Raw genomic sequence first — 17,310 nt, 5'->3', positions numbered from 1 at the left:
AGGTTTTTTAAATATGTGGCCTAAATGCCGCTACTCCGCTAGGTTGGACTCTGCTAATAAACTAACTTTTACGTTCAGACACTGACGTTACGTGATGTCTACACACGATTGTCACATATATCAGCAGCCAGCAGGTCACCAATTTCACTGTCACACCGCCATGCTGGAGTGACCGAGTGTGAGTGAGCAATTAATTGATTGAAATATTTATTAACAGTTTGCAGAATTACAGTACATTTCAAGCACAACTCAATACAAAGACTGTTAACTGTGAGTGGACGACCCAATAATAAAGCATTGCACTTGTTTACAAGAGGGTCCACCTTGTTCAATTCATCAAAACATTTAGAGACGTACTACAAATATACACTTCTATATAGCCAAAGAACAGAACAGGAATTCATCATAAAGGAGGTAAAAAGGGAAAAGAAACATATACAGTGAGGGGGGAAAAGGGGTGGGTGGTGGAGGGAAAGTGGACGAGATTTTGGGAATTGGAATTTGGCCTTGTACTGCCTGTGCATAGACCACAGAAAGATGATATATGTCTACTATGAGTCTTGGTCCCAGAGTCGGGGAACACCAGACCAAAGCCGTAGAAGAAGAGTCGCGGCCGACACGCTGTGTGGGCTATAGTAGCTATAGTTCCAAACATTGTAACTATCCCATTGAGATAGAAGGAGCACTTCCGCATTCCATTATTACAATGGGAGTCAACGCTATAGTGTCGTCACTCTCATACTAGCTTACACTGGGGTCTGGTGGGAAGGAACACCGCCGCCATCGCCATTTTGCAGTGGAAACTGGTGGTGGTGTGTGTGTTTGTTGCAGAGAGAACCTAAAGGGATCGGATCGCTTGCGTGCTTATTTAATCGAACCCCCTGCGGTTGTTATTATCATTTGAGACGGAGTGTCCGAAATAAGCACACATACGGGTCAAAACCATGACTGACTGTTCTTCTGCAGCAGAGCTAGACGTCCCGGGGCCGGAGTGCTCCGCCGTGGAGGTCCGCAAGCTGTCCGAGCTGAGAGTCATCGACCTGAAGGCCGAGCTGAAGAAACGCAACCTGGACGGGACGGGCAACAAGAGCGTGCTGGCCGAGCGCCTCAAAACGGTCTCACCATTACGTTAATTTAAACATCACTGTCTGTTTGTTATATATGTCAACGTTGACGTGTCGGCTCCCCAGAGCTCTAAATGTGGCCGACCGAAGCTCTAGCTGGGACAGTTTTGTTATTAAACCACCATTATTTACAAATAATGAACGAAGCTAACTGGCTAGCTGAAGGCCCCTGTGGCTGCATCGTTAGCATAAGCTAAGCTAATTTAGCAAGGGCTGCTCAATCAGCGCTTGTGTGCCTGGAAATGAAAACGGAAATCATGGGGTATAAACATGTAATTGTCGAGTTGTTATTGTCTATTCTGTCCCATAAATGTGCCTGCTGAAACGTATTACTTTGATAGTTGCATCATGCTTTCTTTACTAGCATTGGAAAATGATGGGTACATTTTGAGCCATTAAAACGCAAAACGTAGGCCTACAGAAATTGATTTGATGACTGAAGCAATGTAAGACCCATCTTACATTAGCAGTGCATGTTCGGACTAACGGGGCTTCGGATCTATGGGCAGTTTCCACATTGTTGGACCCCCAGAGCTGGGGGTCGTTCCGCAGAAACCTTTTAATATAGCAGATGTACCTACAGTTAATGTGTTCTGGTGAATTTTGGAACCAGGAGAAATCCTGGAGAAATGACAATGCAGGGTATGTGGAGGAGGAGACTCCTGCAGGATCCAGGAGTGTTGGCAGCCCTGCACTATGTCATGTTGATAACTGCAGTGTTTTAGCAGATAAAACACCTACAATTTAGCTGACCCTGCGGATGTCGTGTGTGTGTGTGCACTATGTAGGCGATCGATGAAGAGGGCGGCAATCCAGATGAGATTGTCGTTGCCCAGGAGCAGACTCCGAAGAAAGCCACACCGAAACGAGCAGCAGCCAAAGGTAAAATCACACTTTGTGTGAATCATACATAATCATACATCCCATTATGCGCTCAGCCAATCATATCATCACTATTGACACACAAAGCTGGCCACAGGAGGAGCTAGCGCCCCTCAAAAATACAGACGGAATTACTTCTGAGGAATATTTTGTGTACTGTAGAGCCTATTTTGGATTGCCTTGTTGAAATATGCTCATAATAAGCATGCCTTCCCTTTTTCAAGACCGCAATCGGCGCAATGAAAGAGTCAAATATTGTCTTATAGATGCAAGGCCAGACGGTGATGGACCAGAAGACAGCCCCGCTGAGGATGATGCTGGTGATGATGAACAGGTGAGTTCATTGAAGGGTGATATCCAATAATCTTTTCACATAAATATTGCAATACTTGTGCAAGAAGCAATTGGCTTGTCCTGGCTCCCTTGAAGCTATTGTAGGACACTAGCCTGGGTCAAGGCTTCCCAAATCTTAACCATCCCTTTGTTTCTCCAGAGCTCTACATATCACAAGTCACAATTATTACATACTCACAATGATTTGAGAAAAATATTTGAGATAATCCCAATTTCTTTAGTTACTATAATTGTCAATCGTTTCCATGTTGAAAAATGTCCATACTTTTTTTCAGAAATAGCAGATCTACAAGCTTAACCACACATGGCGTGTTGTAAGCTTGTAGATCAACCATTTCCACTATTCCGTAATTTTTTGGAAATAAAATAAATAAAACTTAAAAAATGTAAATGTGTCAGTTATTTATCCTATCTGCCCTGCACAAATTGTAATAATGAAGCCTAAAAGGCAAACAGAAATACAAATCCAGAGTGGCTGGATTGTAACCGCAAGGTTGCCAGTTCGAACCCGGGCTCTACAGTTGGTGTCGAAGTGTCCTTGAGCAAGTGCTCCTGATGTGCTGGTTGGTGCCTTGCATGGTTTCCGACGCCATCGGTGTATGAATGTGTGTGTGTGAATGGGTGAATGTAATGCACAATGTAATGCACAATCTATGTAAAGCGCCTTGGATAAAGGCGCTATACAGTATAAATGTACCATTTACCATTTTACCACGCCAGCAGGAAGAGCATCCAGACGAACAGCCCAACATGCAGGAGATGGACATCCTCGACATGAGCGTCGTGGACGACGCAGAGAACGACGACGGAACGCCTTCTGTCAAAGACGAGGAAGAGGAGGAGAAGCTGCTCACCATGGAGGAAGGCAACGAAGAAAGCGAAGACGCTGCCGTAAAGGACGAAGAGCCAATGGAGTCAGAGGAGCCTGAATCCAAAGTTGAAGAGGTGAGAGTCTGAAGTCACACGAGGCCCTGCTGGCCTCGTAACCTATACAACACTGGCTTAAAGAAGGCTTTTTGTTCACTTTCAGAGTTCTCAAATTCTGCCAGAACCCGAACTGACGTTTTTGGGGCCGGGCCTAAAATGTATACTAATTAGTAGTTAGCCGGGCCTCGTGCTCCATGAAAAGAAACGGAACCGTTGCACCCCTAGTGGGTGGGTCGGTAGGACTAATATGTGCCGGCTGCACTTGGATAATAATGGATAATTTGTATTTTATAATTAAGTATTCCTCTTGATTTATGTTTAAACAGATGACTGAGTCCAAGTGCATAGACGAAGATGAAGACCAGACCTGTTTATCACCCAAAAAGGTATAATTTTCAGACGTTATTCTGTAAAGCATAGAGATGTATCGATTTCATTTTTCTCCCCCTTCCCTATACCGATATCTCTAATTTGCTTGTCGTTCAGAATACGATACAGTGTGTGGGGGGGGGGGGTTCAACCTAACAACCGATTTGAAATGTACTCGGATACGGATCGCTGCAATGTGAAAGCATTGAATACAGTTGAAGTGTAAGTGTACCTCGGGTGCAGAAGAATGAAGGCCAATGTGAATCATGGCCAGCTGGGACCAGGCAATCGTATTCGGGAACAGTTTGAATCAAACGGACTCGGTGTGAATCTGCCCTAAATTCCTTATAACACATTACGTGGCATCGGAATCACATAAACTGGCACACTCACCGATACCAATGCCAGTATTTTAGGCAGCATCGGCGGCTTTTCCGATGATGGTATCGGAACAACTCGAGTAAAGCTGCTCATTTAAAATGTCATGATAACCTAGCCATAACATGTTTTAATAAAATATTTGTTTTTATTTTTAGGCACAAGAAAATGATCAAGATGTCGAGGACAAAGAAGTAACAGGTAATACTGAAATACGGGTTGGAAATTCACTTGAACGCAGACCTATCTTTTAACCATGGTGTCTGTGCTTGAAATGCAATCCTTGAGTGTAAATTCAACCAGGGAAGGGAGACTGGAAACCCAAAGGGAATTGCTGGCCTTGTGTTGAAAGTTGGTCAACCATTACATAAGAAATGTTTTATTGAATAAGCATATCGATCAATATATATCTTTTTAAAGGTATAATCAAATGGTGTTGAACTATTTGACGCACATTTTCAGCAATCAATTGTCGAGGTCAGGGAGGCTTTAGTTGTTGAAGGTGATTGCAGTGTTTCTAGGTCGCCCCATGAAGATCAAGATGAAGAACAACGGTCATCAAAGAACAATAGCGTTTTTAAAGACTGAATTGTGAATGCACTGGAAATGAAACTAATGGACTTGATACGATGGACTTTGTCAAACTATCATGTTTTCAACATGCGCGCTCGCTAATCAAGGAAGACGGACTACATCAATGTGCCTCCACTGCCGATCTTGTGGGGTCTACTCTCTTCTGGACTGAACTCTTCAGTCCGTCTGAACTCTCTTCAGGTGAAATGTGGAAGTCGAGTGTTTAAAACGTGAGTGGATGTCTTAATCCCCATGGTTGTTTGCCCTCCCCCTGTCTCAGCCTTTGGGTTCCATTTCCAGTCTCCCGTTAGGTTGTGCCCCCATCCTCATGATGCTAGAGCTAAGAGAGCACAGGCCAGGGGTCTGCCTGTGGCCTTCCTAATCACCAGGCTTGCCAAGTTCCTCGTTAACCATTGCTGTGTTTCAGAAGTGATTAAACTGTGCCATTCTATTCCTGTTAAATCCGTAGAAAATGACAAAGTAGCCGGGTCTTGTATATCTGAGCCGCTTTACGAAGATCGCCAGCAGATCCAGGAGGCGGCTGTTGAAGATCAAGCTGCCACCACCGCTGACGGAGGAGGGGAAGACACTGTGAGTGACATTGGCAACAAAGGCGACAGCGAGGCCACCTCTGATATTGCGGTTGATAAGGACACTGTGGCGACTGATATTAAAGAGTCTGGTGACACGACCGATATGAAAGAGTCTGGTGGGGACACGCAAAACGTCCCAGAAGAGACAGTTGAAAGCGAAAGCATTCAAGCCGTTAGCGTAGGTGAACGGGACCCCGCGGCGGGCGAAACGGTCGATTCAGAAAATGACTCTAAGAAGAAGGCAGAGGAAGAAGAGAAGAAGACAGAAGACATAGCTGACGCAGATTCATCCTCGGCAGCGAAAGAGTCCTCTTCTGTTGAGGGCGATGATCAGAAAAAGAGGTTTGTCGTTTTCTGTCTACTAGAAACCAAAAGGGATTATCTCTGTTGCATTGGCTCCCTTTTACTAGCAAAATTTGGGTGCTCTTTGGGAGGCAAAAAACGCCTCTGCATTTGTCCGAAAAGATCGTCATTGTTTACACCCCCGCCCCCACTAACTCCCTATAATGAGTAATGCAATGGAATCCTCTTTGGGCTTAGGTCCATCCATTCACTGTTAAATGACTCCACAAAACATACATGGCGGGTTTAGCGCTCTGTCAGTTTGTATTCTAAAAAGCCATGATAAAGTTTCGAACTATAAAAGCAATGGTAAGTATGAGTTCCTGGACGAGAAGAGAACAGAGCTGTATCCTCACCGCTGTATATTTATTATTTGTTTGTTTTGTTTGTCTCTAGCTCTGAGGATAAAGATGCCAAGGACGACTCAAAAGAAGAAAAGGGTAAGTGTAGGTGATGGTGCACATATCCGTTTTATTCCCCACAGACAGCTTGGTAGACTATTTCTCACTGTGTGTGTGTGTGTGTGTGTGTGTGTGTGTGTGTGGGGACAACGCTCCACACTTCCCAAACTCTTCTCCCTTCTGGCTCAAAAACTATGGAATGCACTTCCCATCACAGTCAGAACTGCAGCCTCACTCCCAATCTTCCGGCATAGTCTGAAAACCCACCTCTTCAGACTCCACCATGGCCCGTAGCACTTGCCCTAGCCTAGCCCCTTAGATAGCACTTTATGTAGACTTAGATAGTATTTTAGACAGACTTATAGCTCGTTACGTAGACGGCACTAGAATTGCATTTTATGTAGTCATAGCACTTGCACTTAGCTAAATGCCTAAATTGAAAAATTGTGTGTGTGTGTGTGTGTGTGTGTGTGTGTAGCTGCAGGCACTGAAGGCGCTGGCAATAGCAGGAATCTGTGGGTCAGTGGTTTGTCCACCACCACCAGAGCGACTGATTTGAAGACCCTCTTCAGCAAGTATGGCAAGGTTAGTCCAGACCATCACCAAAAATGGTAATGATAGAATTTGATATACCTATACTTTCCGTGCAATTGTATTACATTTCGCAGCAACGTGAGCTTTACATTCACATGATGGGATCACTGTGCCAGCATTCCCAGATACTAGACATTTTCATCTGTTCCGTTATTTGTGCATAACTCGTCGCTCACGTCCAACGCCATGGGTCAGTGGTGTTTCTCCGTGAACATTGTGTCAGAGTGAGACACACACAAAGCGTACATTTTTGAACGAAGGCAGACAGCGATGTGTCTTTGGCCACTGATGGTGTTTTGTTCACTCTTGTTCCTTGACTTGTTTAGTTTACCACTCCCTAGACTAACTCGTCTCTCTTTTCTCCCGCTCCGTTCAGGTTGTCGGAGCCAAGGTGGTGACCAACGCCAAAAGCCCCGGGTCTCGCTGCTTCGGCTTCGTCACCATGTCCTCCACGGACGAGGCCACCAAGTGCATCACTCACCTTCACAGGACTGAGCTGCATGGCAGGATGATCTCTGTGGACCGGGTGAGCGTTGTGGACTTTTGTATAGGTTTTGTGGGGAGAGAGTGGGTTAGAGACGGGCCTTGGAGAGGGTGCATGGGAGGGCGTTCAGGGAACAGGTTGAGGACTTTGTGGTTGCAAGCGGGGAAATAGGTCAGTTTGAGGGATGTCTAATGAATGAAGGACTGATTAGTCGTAGTGGGGAGTTGAGTTTGGGGACCAGCGGTAGGAAGCGGCCTGCAACATTGATATATTTCTCCATTTCCACTGTTGAGCACATGGTATTGTCTATTGTGTACATATACGATTATGATATATTTCTCAATTACATGAATTTTGCAGGCCAAAAATGAGCCTGCTGGAAAGAAGCCAGCAGACAACAAGGACGCTAAGAAGCCTGGCAGTGACAGGAGACAATCCACAGACTCAAAGTAAGCCTGAGAAACATTTTAAATTGAACTGTCATATTTAGTTTTCATATATGCATTAAGACTTAAAAACTAGACAACTTTGAAATATTGCCACATATTCATTCATGTGTACTGTAAAAGTTATTTCGCTTTTTTTGTATTCGTCCTGAGAGAACTAACTATATACTATGGCAGCATCATTAAACTCCAAAATGAGAGCTGCTAGTTTTCTAGGGGCCTGTGCAAACAGAGGTTTGTGCTCATGTACAAAATGGTCATACATGGTGACATACTGTACATTGTGTTACATCAGAGCCATAGAGTAAGACAGAGTTACGACAACTCCATTCACTTCATGGGGCTTTGTCCAATGACGGCTACATGAGGCACAAAGAAACCATTCCTCCTAGATCTAATGTGGCGTTGCCTCCTCTTCCAGGTCTGATATCAAATCTGAGGGTGAAGGAAAAGACGGCAAAGGTGAGTCACTGAATGGATATTGGATACCAACAGTATCACCAATCTAAGATGTGATGAGAATCTTCCTGAATATTCTTTATTTGGATCCCCATTCGCTGCCGCGGTAGCTAGTCTTTCTGGGGGTCCACATAAAACCTCACAACATAAAACAACATACAATATTAATTCAAACAACTGACACCATTAAATGCCAATGATATATATATGATATACAGTAGGTCAAACGTGTGCAAAAACACATTGATCATTCCAATTGTGTGGTCTCCAATTAATATTTTTTGAAGAGATTTGTTTTTGATTTGTTTAACATTTGCACATAATGAGTTCCACTGTTGGGTGACCCTATAAAGTATGTCTGCATTTGGTTTTGGACGTTCCAAATACCCCAAGCTTACCTGTCTCGTGTGATCCATGTTTTAGACCTGAACTAAATAATTTAATTGAATATGAACTGGTTGTTTTTGTAGCGCGTAATGAGAGGACTGTGGTGATGGACAAGTCCAAAGGAGAGCCTGTAATCAGTCTGAAGACAAAGAGCAAGGAGCGAGTAAGTCACATGCAGAAAACATACAGAACTCTGAAATGGTTAAATAGTAAGTCACTAAAACATGCAGAACTCTGAAATGGTTCAATAGTAAGTCACTAAAACATGCAGAACTCCGAAATAGTTCAATATTAAGTCACTAAAATGTGCATACGGTCCAAAATATAAATTTTTCAGAAAAAAAACAAAACATCCAGCTTAAGTGGATGGTTTTTGTCGAAGCACTTCTTTAGTTTTTTTTTTGTGTAACGGGTCGTACAGTTCCAGGAGAGTAAGGGAACCCTCTTTGAGTAGTTTCAGTTCGTCTTAGTCTGTTCGTTCCCAGTTACAGGGTTCATGATAATTATACAGCGGTAGAATACAAATAAAATAAAAGTAATCAAAGCACTTTTTATTAGGGATGTATTGATGAGACATTTCTGCCGATATTGATATTGCATTTGACTGTCTTTTTTGCTAAAACCGCTATATAAACACTTGAACGCTTGAACATTTGAACTCATTCTCATTCCCCCTCTGTCCTCTCCTCATCCAGAGCACCAAGAGTCGCGATCGCAAGTCACCCAGTAAGGAGAAGAAAGACATCCTGTCGTTTGACCAGATCAAAGAGCAGAGGGAGAGAGAGAGGCAGAGGCAGCGAGAGAGGGAGATCAGAGAGGTGGAGAGACGTAGACACTCTGGGTATGTAGCAGCAAATGTTAAATTAACTACATTAATACAAATGTACTTTTATTTATTTTTTGCCACTTACCGTTTTGTTTTATTGCATTGTTCCTCCCAGAGACCGAGATCGCGCTAGAAGTGGTAGTCGTGAAGGAAACCGGGATAGCCGTACGGAACGGGAACGCATCCGTCTGTTCCGGGAGAGAGAGGAGCGCGAGCGCTTGCTAAGGAAGAGGAAGTGGCTCGAGGTAAGCTAGCTTTTATTTATGTATGAACATAAGAAATATTTAGTTTATTTATATTTTTATATATATATATATATATATATATATATATATATATATATATATATATATATATATATATATATATATATATATATACATATACATATACATACATACATACAGACACACACACACACACACACACACACACTCCAAAGCCATTGCTTTTCATTACATGAATGTAGAAAAAAAGACTGAATAGGGTTCCTCCTGTGGCTGAAACACAAAACCAAACGTTACTTTAGTAACCCCAGTTCTTTAATCAAATGAGCAGAATGGTTCGCTTGCGGGGAGTGCCATCTCCTGGCACAATCACAGAAAACGGCCAAGCTACACCGGGCAATTTTGCACGTGTGCGAATGTGTTTACTGTGCGCTTTTACTGCGCGCTTACAGTGTGTTTGGATAGGACCAATATATGTCAATGATACCAGCTACACCAGCCGCACGGATACCGCGGGCCATCCTACGCGTGCTCTAAAAATAGGATCGGTTCTAAAAGTTTTACGTGCGTATGCCCCATACATCCTCCCGGAAGGTCCCGCACAAATCTGCCGCGCGCCACAGATCTGGTGTAGCCAGGGCATTTCGCACGCATACTTTGTGTGCGCAGTGCGCTTACGTCAAACGCACATATGCCCGGTGTAGCTTGGCCGAAAGGCAGAGCCATGTTCTCTCCGGAGAGGGACTACGCCCTATGCCCAGGCTAGAGGGGGATTCCAGATCAGTTTGCCAGTGTGTGTTTTTCTGTGATCGAGATCACATCCAGGAGACGGTGCTCCCTGCAAGCGAACCATTCTGTGAAATTTATTTAAAAAATAAACCTATATTTAATTGTGTATGTCGACAACCATTCTGAATTCGCTCATTCTGAATTCGCTCATTCGTTGAACGGCGGCCATGTTCATCCGCCAAGGTGGAGAAGCAACGCCTCGACGCCGACCGCATGGAGCGCGAGTTCCTGGAGCGTGAGAGGCTGAGGATAGAGTACGAGCGACGCCGCGAGCAGGAGAGGATCCAGGAGCTGCGGCGGCAGTCGGACCAGCTGAGCTTTGAGCAGAACCGCCGCGGCGTGAAGAGGCCTTACGACATGGACAGCAGGTAAACAAACGTCAGCCCAGTCGGAGGGAGCTCATCGGGGCAAAGCTACGGTTATTTATTAACCCATTCTGACCTGAGATCAGATTCTAAAAATGTCTGACATCCTGACAGTTTTCTGAAAAAGCCATGTTTCTATGTCAGTCGTTCTTCGATTTTTCAAAAATAGCTAAAGTATAACATAATGCTAACACCAAAAGGGGTTCCCACCCAAAATGGGTTAAGTCATCAGTCATCATAATGGTGATTAGGGCTGTCTGCTGTCGCCATTACAAATTTAAGTTGCCGATTAATTGTCACACAAGTCATTGCGATTAACGATTTCATTGTGTTTGTGGTATTGAACATTGGAACATTTGAATAAAGAATACATTTATGTTTGCCTGGTAATAAAAGAAATGCAGAGGGCAGATATGACGAATAACTGAAATATACAAAGTAATTACTGACATTCATTATTTTTATACTTGACGAAAATTGCTGAAATAGCAGATCAGACTACAAGCTTAGAACTGGTCATAAAGTGACACGTAAGCTTGTAGATCTGCTATTACCGCTTGTTTTTATGTATGAAAATCTTTCAATATGAAAATTATTATTAGGACAATAATTGTGGATTATCTCAAATAGATTATTATGTAATAAGGCCTAATGCTAATTTGAATCGTTGAGCTTTAAAAGCCTGATGGCAAATTAACTATCTTTTATAGTGGATGTTTTTATTTCTAACTCGTTTGTTTTTGTTTTGTTGCTTGTGCAGGACGAAAGACGATTGGGCAGAGAAGCGCGTCAGCGGTGTGGAAGACCGGTTCAATCGCTACCAAGACTTTGACCACCGTGGCCGTGGTTACCAAGACGACGCGATACTGGACCGGTCGTCATCGCGTACCCTGAGTGGAGACCGAGATGGCCAGGTTAGTGGCTTAGGAATATATCAGGTCGTGTGGGTACTAGTACGCTTTGTCTGTTACATCATAGATGAACTCAAACATTGAACAATCCCATTAAACACTTAACACCGCCATTATATGAACATTGTTTCTGAGAGATCTGTCATAAAAATGTGCCGTCATGAAAATTAGCTGATCTGACCGTAGTTGCCATGATGTAGTTTGACTCCGTTCTTGTGTTCTCGTCCCCCTTCAGCACTTCTCAGACAGGTCAGACAGACACGGCAGGGATTCTTCTTGGAACACGGGCTACGACAAGCGCGTGAACTCCAGGTTAGTACTTAAAAGGTGGGGGCGCCCGCTGGCCTAGTGGTCCGGGCACATACCACATAGGCGCATGCCTGACAGCATGTCACGGGTTCGAGTCCCGATGCTGCCGACCTTTGCTGCATGTCATTTGATCATTATCTCCCTGTTTCCTGTCTATCTCCACTATGTCCCGTCAACAAACAAAATAGGCCCCCCAAAAATATCTTTAGTTCTTAGCAGGTTGCTGCAGTTAACACAATCATTCCCGGGTTAGGGTTAGCGTTAAGGTGACAAAATTGTCAATGTATTTAGTCATATTTGTGTATGTGAAAAGGTAGACGGCAAACATTTCTTGTCAGTTTTGGTCAACAAAATGTACATTGCCTACTAGTACTGCCTACATGTCAGGCATCACGGATTTGGGTTTTGGTCAAAACTTTGACAATTACTGCGTGACACAAATGCCTTAAAAAATGAATATTTGTCACTTGACATAACATTTGTCAAGCATTTATGTGAAGTTTATCTCAAATATATCTTTTAGAGACGGAGGCCGTGACTGGGACTCCGGGCGGAAGATGGATGGAGACAGATCGTGGCAAAGTAGGAATATGTTTTTGTTAGTGTGCTAACTAGTTCTTAGGACAGAGACTGATTCTTAAACGCCTTGTAAATCCTGACCTAGGTTTTCTGAAACATAACAATTGTTTTATGTTGCTATATACTGTACATGGCAACATGAACCCCAAAAGGGGTTCCCGTCCTGAATGGTTATTGCACTGTTAAAACCATGAAACCCGATAGCTGTTGCATTAAAAGTTGTAGTGTAATTTTCTAATTGGATCCACCGGATGAAAATGTTATCAGGCTGCATTAGTACAAATGTAATTCCATATCCACATTGTATCGATTGTGCGACATGATCTAAAAACTCTAGTTCTCTCACTCTGAATGGTTTTCAGCCATACAGTACTGATTGCTGACTTGTGGTCCGTCTGTGCCTGATTGTCCTGTTGGTCTTTTCTAGGTAGAGACGGTGCTATTCCAGGCCAGAGCCACATGACCAGAGGAGGAATGGCCAGGTAATTAGAGGCGGATGTCTTGTGTGGTGGTGACGTGGAGGACTTAATTAGCTTGTGGCATGGAATTCATAAGCTTTTGCATTTGGTGTTTTTCAAAGAAAAAATATTGTAGAGCTGTAAATTACTTGCAACAGACGGTGAAGACGGTGCCCTTTTACTACAGGCAATTGTGTCTTCCACCTCATGCAAGATTACCGTCATACATTTATTCCATCATCGTTTAATAATTTATCAATTCATTGAATCATGTTCCCTTATTAAAATTATGCCAGTGTCCCTCAGGATAAAGTGAGAATAACGGTGTCCTTTTTTTTGTTTCCCCCCCTCTCTGTCTCCATGCAGCAGCCGTGGTGGAGCGTACATGAACACAGGAACGTCCCAGTCTCTCTCTGGTGCTCTGAACAGACAGAACCAGATGATGCAGGGTAGCGGGCTGCAGGGTGGGGGGGCCTTTGGCCGACGGTACTGAGACTGGCCTCTCTCTGTCTGTCTGAAAACGTCTTTGTTTTTTGTTGATCCCAAGGTAACACATTGGAGACTTGATTTTTTCCCCCTCTCACCAGGGTTCTAGTAGGCACTCAGGCTTTTATTTTCGTTTGCATTTGACTCAAAAATGAAAGACTGGGGAAACGCATTGGAAAGTCTGGCATAGGAATTTCACTTCCCACTTCCGTGTATTTCGCTCACCAATGACAGTGCAGAGGCGTGTCACGCCAAATTTGGTGGGGGAGGGGGGCTGGGGCATGATTGATTTGAATTAGGCCACGGACCACCATTTCACAGGTGACAATTTTAAGTTCCGCCACCCCAATCAAACACTGTAAAATCCTGTGTTAATTTAATCTGAAGGTGTACTAATGGAAACAAATGGACCCATACCGTGCACCCACACCAAAAAGCGACTTGATCATAATGTCACCACGTCTCATGTCGCCAAATCCTGAAACGATAAGCGGTTGGATGAGATCTCCAACCACTCCACCTTTTGTGGGGAAGGTGTGCCTCACCATGCTTATGATATTTCGCATCGTGCCTGACAAGGGATGTCTCGTTCACATTTCTTTTGCACCCGATCCGATTACCATCATTTGATTTTGAGACATGCCAATACCGATCTTTCCCGATCCGATCTTTATATTTTTTATATAACACTTATGCCATATCACAATAGCAACTATCTTAATGTATGTCACTCTATTCTAGTCTGTTGTGTTGCCTATCAGTTATTGAAAGGCAAAATGTGACTATACTTTTATTTTCATCATAGGTGTCTTTCACTAGTGTGACTAGTCATTGTTTGATGATCTCTGACTGGGAGTTTTTTTTTTTTAAACAACTCATTGCTTTTACAGAGCAAGTTTATATTCGGTGCTTCCCGTTGGAAAAGAATGGTGTGAGTGCACAGTTACAGTCCATTTGGTTACTAATAACTTAAGCACTAATGTAGCCACCTTAAATTAACCTTGTTTTTACACCGTGGCTGTCTGCTTGTTAAATGCCAGATCTGTTTTCAGTTGAATTATTTCTGTTAGAAGTCATGGGCAGTACTGACCTCTCCTAGCCCTGGTCCAGTGCTTACAGCGAGTCTCTCTCTGACGCCCTGTGGAAGTCCCTTCCACAGCCCTCTGGTGATATTCTCACTCCCGTGCGAGTGTTTACAATTCCCAGCAAATAAACAAAACGACGTAACTGACACAAAGCCTGCTAGACCTTGGTAAAAGTCTATTCTCGAAGCTGGGAAGCATCTCAGGTCCCCAGCTTCTCTCTAAAATGCACTTTGTGCCATTTTAATAACGCAATGTACCCTGAATTTTCCGGGCAGAGTCATTTCTTCTACTACGGCATTTCCGGGTTTTGCCTGTGCCGATCTGGTTGGATTGACCTGAGACGCTTCCCAGCTCCGAGAATAGACTTTTACCAAGGTCTAGCAGGCTTTGTTTCGGCGAGTAGTTACGTCGTTTTGTTTATTTGCTGGGATTTGAAAATCCTCGCACGGGAGTGAGAATATCACCAGAGGGCTGCGGAAGAGACTTCCGCAGGGCGTCAGAGAGAGACTCGCTGTAAGCACTGGACCAGGGCTAGACCTCTCCCAGCCTTCTATAATATGGGTTTCCGTCTGCGAGCCTATTGAAAGCCCCCCAGCCACCACATCTGACGTGTTCCTGTTTGCCTGTCACGATTATATTGAAGTGCACCTTGTCCAGCTGCATGTAAATCGCTCTCTGATGCTTTTTGTGAATTTAAGACCTTGTGTTTTTATTCTCTTGTCATGTAATTTGTATTTGAAGACGCGGGCAGTACAACTTGACTGTGTAACGTCCATGAGATCATACTTTATTTCAGTGATTTCTTTTTCAGATGATTACATTTCCTATTTTATTTACTTTAAATTGTAATTCCTGCGAATGATAGTTTAAGAAATGTTCCAAGAAGTAAGTCTTGAAAACAAACAAATCTGGTTAATTTATAACTGTATAACATTTCTGGTAACCATCAAACCAAGCCTGTACATAAAAGCTGTTTTTTTTCTTTTTTTTATTGTAACTTGGTTCACTTGAATATGTTCATTGACGAGCCATACATACGTAGTGGTGATGAACCAGTGATGTAGTAAAATTAGTTGATTTAATAGCTGCTTATAATAAAATATTTTTCATTTCATTCCTGCTGTGGCAACTACTTAAATATCAATTGGCGTGACAGAAATTGCACTGCAGCTCTCTCTCTAGGTCGTCCTCGGACGAGCCCTTCATCGTCTCTTGCAGTCATCCCGGTTCTCATACTGTACATCTGTTCACTGAGTTTTCCAGTTAATTCACTAGATTTCCATTACTGGTGTGCATTCTTGGGAATTGCAACTGGACTTGGATAGATATATTGTACTAGAAATAACTTCACCAATAATATGTATGTAATAATGGAGAGGAACTGCCAGTTCCTTCTGTGCTTTCTATTGGGCATAAGTTCCTCCTTTTTATACAAATGTAGTTCCTCTCCCTAACAAATTAACAATACATGTTCCTATGTGTCATTAAGAGAAAAGGGTATGTCAAAGGGGGCTTCAAGTTGTTTTGAAATCCTTGCCATACACGGCATCTCCAGTAGATAAAGAGTGCAGGCTTGCGCCCGCGCTTGTAGATGTGCTATTTTCGCTATTTTGGGCCAAAAATGCCCTCTTATGGGATTTCAGCCCCTGCCTCTCCAACACACTCTGCACGTGCCTGTTCCCCTCCCCCCAATCATGTGGGGATCACCTGGGAGTCCTGACCCACAGGTTGAGAAGCACTGGTGTACAGTATCTATAATGAACCGCCCTGGAATTCATCATGCACCAGCTTGAGGATCACCATCTGATGTCTGTCGCCATCTGTGTTGGATAACAAGGGCAGTGATGCAGGTAGATTAACATGAATGTCACTGATCTGCATGGAGAACGGCGTGGATGAAATGATGAAATGCGTTGAGCTTTAGCTTTAACTTGTGGGATGATTATTCACAGATGGTGAGAGAGATATGTAGAGTGGAAATGTTGGCAATTATTCTCTTTACAAATGGGGAGGGGAGTGCCACACAACGACAACGCACAGACATGACCCTGAAATAATTTGTGGATGACCCTCGTCTGAAAAAGATGGTTGAGAAGGGTGACTGTTTGAGAACAACGGCAGCCGGTATATACGTGAAAGCCCTAATGCAGAACCTTTGAATACTTTGTATTATAACAGTAAAGCAGTAGTTAGGAAAACTGACTTCCAGATGATTACAAGGGCCCATATGGTTTTCTAGTCGGTGTCTCGACAGTCATGAATCGACTCCTTGCAAAAAACTAAATATTTTAGTTTTGTAGTATTTTCAGGAAATTGAACAAGGAACCACATGCGTTTGATTATAATTTAGTTATTTAGTCACAAGCTCTTGTTAATCATTTTCATTGGTTAACTATTTATAAAATCCACACTAGTCTTAACTTCTTTCAATTGTTTCCCAAATAAGTAAGGCATTCATCATGGCTTTGTTTTGCAAACGAAGATCTAGGGAGGCGGATGTCCACGTCTGCTGCAGACATGTTGACTGAGGCCTGCTTTTGACCGCCAAACTCAGCCGCTGCAGGAAAACGAGTGCTCTGATGTTTGTGCTGTATTCCAGTTCTTTCTTTTTCTTCTCTTTTCTTCTTTTTCGGAGGGATTTCTTTAGGCAATCCTTATATCAGAGGTCACCGTACAGTACAACCTTTGCAGGCGACAATCCTCCATCCTAACGTAGCTGTGACTTCAACAGTAAGGCCTCTATGCTGATGGTCTCCGCCTGCACAAGACCTTCAGTATTTGTAATGAAGTCACTCCAGTGGATGTTGAGGATGGTACAGAGGCAGTGCTGGTGGAAGTGCTCAAGTAGTCGCAGGTGGTGTTTGTATAATGCCCATGACTGTGAGCCACTTTGTGCCATTCTTCAGGTCCCTTTTTTCCCAAACTCTTTTGTACAGCTTTTGTTAACCTGTCTGTTTTTTTT

At 43.3% G+C, this 17,310-nt stretch overlaps 1 protein-coding gene across 3 annotated transcripts; it reads left to right on the top strand.

Annotated features, from left to right (window-relative positions):
- The first annotated feature begins 757 nt into the window (after positions 1 to 757).
- safb (scaffold attachment factor B) lies at positions 758 to 15,471 on the top strand. Of its 3 annotated transcripts, none has more exons than XM_083767140.1 (21): positions 758 to 1,115; positions 1,913 to 2,006; positions 2,273 to 2,340; positions 3,084 to 3,305; positions 3,614 to 3,673; positions 4,193 to 4,235; positions 5,077 to 5,542; positions 5,939 to 5,982; positions 6,422 to 6,528; positions 6,914 to 7,063; positions 7,382 to 7,470; positions 7,889 to 7,929; positions 8,397 to 8,476; positions 9,009 to 9,154; positions 9,255 to 9,384; positions 10,339 to 10,523; positions 11,281 to 11,434; positions 11,667 to 11,743; positions 12,264 to 12,322; positions 12,747 to 12,801; positions 13,144 to 15,471. In XM_083767140.1, the coding sequence occupies exons 1-21, from the start codon at positions 945 to 947 to the stop codon at positions 13,268 to 13,270; spliced, it is 2,568 nt and encodes an 855-aa protein (XP_083623266.1). In that variant the 5' UTR covers positions 758 to 944; the 3' UTR covers positions 13,271 to 15,471. The 3 variants fall into 3 exon arrangements, with proteins under 3 accessions (XP_083623266.1, XP_083623265.1, XP_083623267.1); XM_083767139.1 differs by having other exon boundaries at positions 3,081 to 3,305; XM_083767141.1 differs by lacking the exon at positions 3,614 to 3,673 and having other exon boundaries at positions 3,081 to 3,305.
- The last annotated feature ends 1,839 nt before the right edge of the window (positions 15,472 to 17,310 follow it).

Source organism: Protomyctophum parallelum, assembly GCF_964188405.1.
Source record: "Protomyctophum parallelum genome assembly, chromosome: 6".
Classification (NCBI taxonomy): domain Eukaryota; kingdom Metazoa; phylum Chordata; class Actinopteri; order Myctophiformes; family Myctophidae; genus Protomyctophum; species Protomyctophum parallelum.
Note: the sequence above shows the minus strand (reverse complement) of the source record. Positions and strands in the feature narration are given on the sequence as shown.